At 54.5% G+C, this 1,750-nt stretch overlaps 1 protein-coding gene across 2 annotated transcripts in view; it reads right to left on the bottom strand.

Moving 5' to 3' along the window:
• LOC138156516 (SEC14-like protein 3) overlaps window positions 1-900 on the bottom strand; it is a 14,497-nt gene extending 13,597 nt beyond the window's left edge. For both annotated transcript variants that reach the window (XM_069081873.1, XM_069081874.1), the window contains exon 1: window positions 847-900. In XM_069081873.1, coding sequence (XP_068937974.1) covers window positions 847-900 — 54 coding nt within the window. The remainder of the gene's footprint in view (window positions 1-846) is intronic.
• Window positions 901-1,750: the final 850 nt, after the last annotated feature.

Raw genomic sequence — 1,750 nt, 5'->3', positions numbered from 1 at the left:
TCAGGGCTGGAGGGCCCTTAGAACAGGGGATGTCAGGGCTGGGAGGGCCCTTAGAACAGGGGATGTCAGGGCTGGGAGTGGGTGGTTTTTTTGGGGGGGCAGTCCATAGGAGATAAAATGTCCTAGTTAGAAGGGACCTATGAATGTCTGGGCCTTCCTCTGTCTGGGTCTCGGTTTCCTCACCTGTAAAATGAGGGAGTTAGACTAGGTCAGGGGCTCTTGCCTTCTTTTGTGCTCTGGGCCACTTTGGTCAGAGTCTGGTGGAGCTTAGATCCTGGCTATGGGAAGCCTTTCCCAACCCCTCCTAATTCTGGCTCCTTCCCTCGGTGGATCATCCCCACACTGGCTTCCACGTTGTCTTGCCTGTCAGACTGGGAGCTTGTTGAGGGCAGGGACTGTCCTGTGGGTTCCTTTGTACCTCCAGAGTACTGGGAGTTCAGCAGGTGCTTAATAAATGCTGACTGTGGATGGACCCTTTTACAGAACCACTCACAGATGAAAGGCATCCTAAGTTTCAGTTACAGGTCAGTGACGAAACAGAAGTGACTGTTTTCCCCTAGAGGACCCTTAGGGATCAGCAGATATTGTGAAGAATCCCTGGGCCGGGTGATTTGGGGGGACCCATTCAAGCTCTACATCGTAAGATGAGGCAGGGGTTCTTTTCCCCATCTTACAGATGAGAAAACTGAGGGCTTGAGAGGGGAGATGGCCGGTCCAAGGTCACTCAAACCCAGGGCATCTCTCTACAGGCCTAGAGCCCTCCCCTCCTCCCCAGTATCACCCTCCTCAGGGGCTGCTTTAGGGAAGTGAACAGGGCTCCTGAGTAGGGAGAAGGCTCTCTCTCACCTTGGCCAGGACCTCTGCCTGCTTGGGGCTCAGGTCCCCGACTCGCCCACTCATGATGATCGACCTTCTGTTCTCCTGTGCCTTCCAGGAGGATCCTGGCCCGACTTGGGCTGAGCCAGGGCAGCCGAGCTTTTGGCCAGGCTCTGATGGGCCAGTCTCCAAGCCCGGCCCCCTGCTTGGCTGGGTGCCCCCTGCTGAATCTTACATAATGGAGATTAAGTGTGGATCCTTCTCCCCTCCCCCCAGCTCCCTGCCACTCCCTGACTGGGCCCTTCAACAAATGGGAGCCAGGGAGCCTGGGTTCAAGGCCAGGAGGGCTGAGCGCATCTATCTACACAATGGAATGTTGCATTGGGAACAGGGCATCCAAGTTCCTCTGGCTGGCTGAGGTTTGCCTTCTGAACCCAGGGGAAATCCTGCTATCCTGGGGTCGCTGGCCAGGCCTGACTTAGGGCCTTCAGGACAGAAAGAACAAGACACTCCCCGTTTAACAAAGGAAGATTTATTGAATAATAGCTTGAAAAAGTTACATCCAAGGGGCCTAGGCTCAAAGGGCTTGGCCAGTTTTTAGGGGAAAAATAGCCTCACCCAGGGGTCAGGGAACTCAGTAGCCTGGTCATCTGGAGTCCTGCCTGGGTGAGTAGGACTGGCTCTGCCTCTGACTGCTCAGGGTGACCTTGGACAAGTCCCTGCCTTTCCCTGGGCCTCAGCAGCCTCCTCTCTACATGGCAGGGGTGCACTGAGTTGTTTTTAATGATTGTGCTAGTTGTAACAGGATCCTGTGGCTCAAGCCCGAATGTTCTATGTCCTGACTTATATGGCCCTTTATCCTTTAAACAGTCTACATTCATAGGTCCCTTCTAGCTAGGACATTTTATCTTCTATGGACATCCCCCCCCCCCCC

Source organism: Petaurus breviceps, unplaced genomic scaffold, assembly GCF_028583685.1.
Source record: "Petaurus breviceps papuanus isolate PSGF00001 unplaced genomic scaffold, PetGlider_PUasm1.0 99, whole genome shotgun sequence".
Lineage (NCBI taxonomy): Eukaryota > Metazoa > Chordata > Mammalia > Diprotodontia > Petauridae > Petaurus > Petaurus breviceps.
Note: the sequence above shows the minus strand (reverse complement) of the source record. Positions and strands in the feature narration are given on the sequence as shown.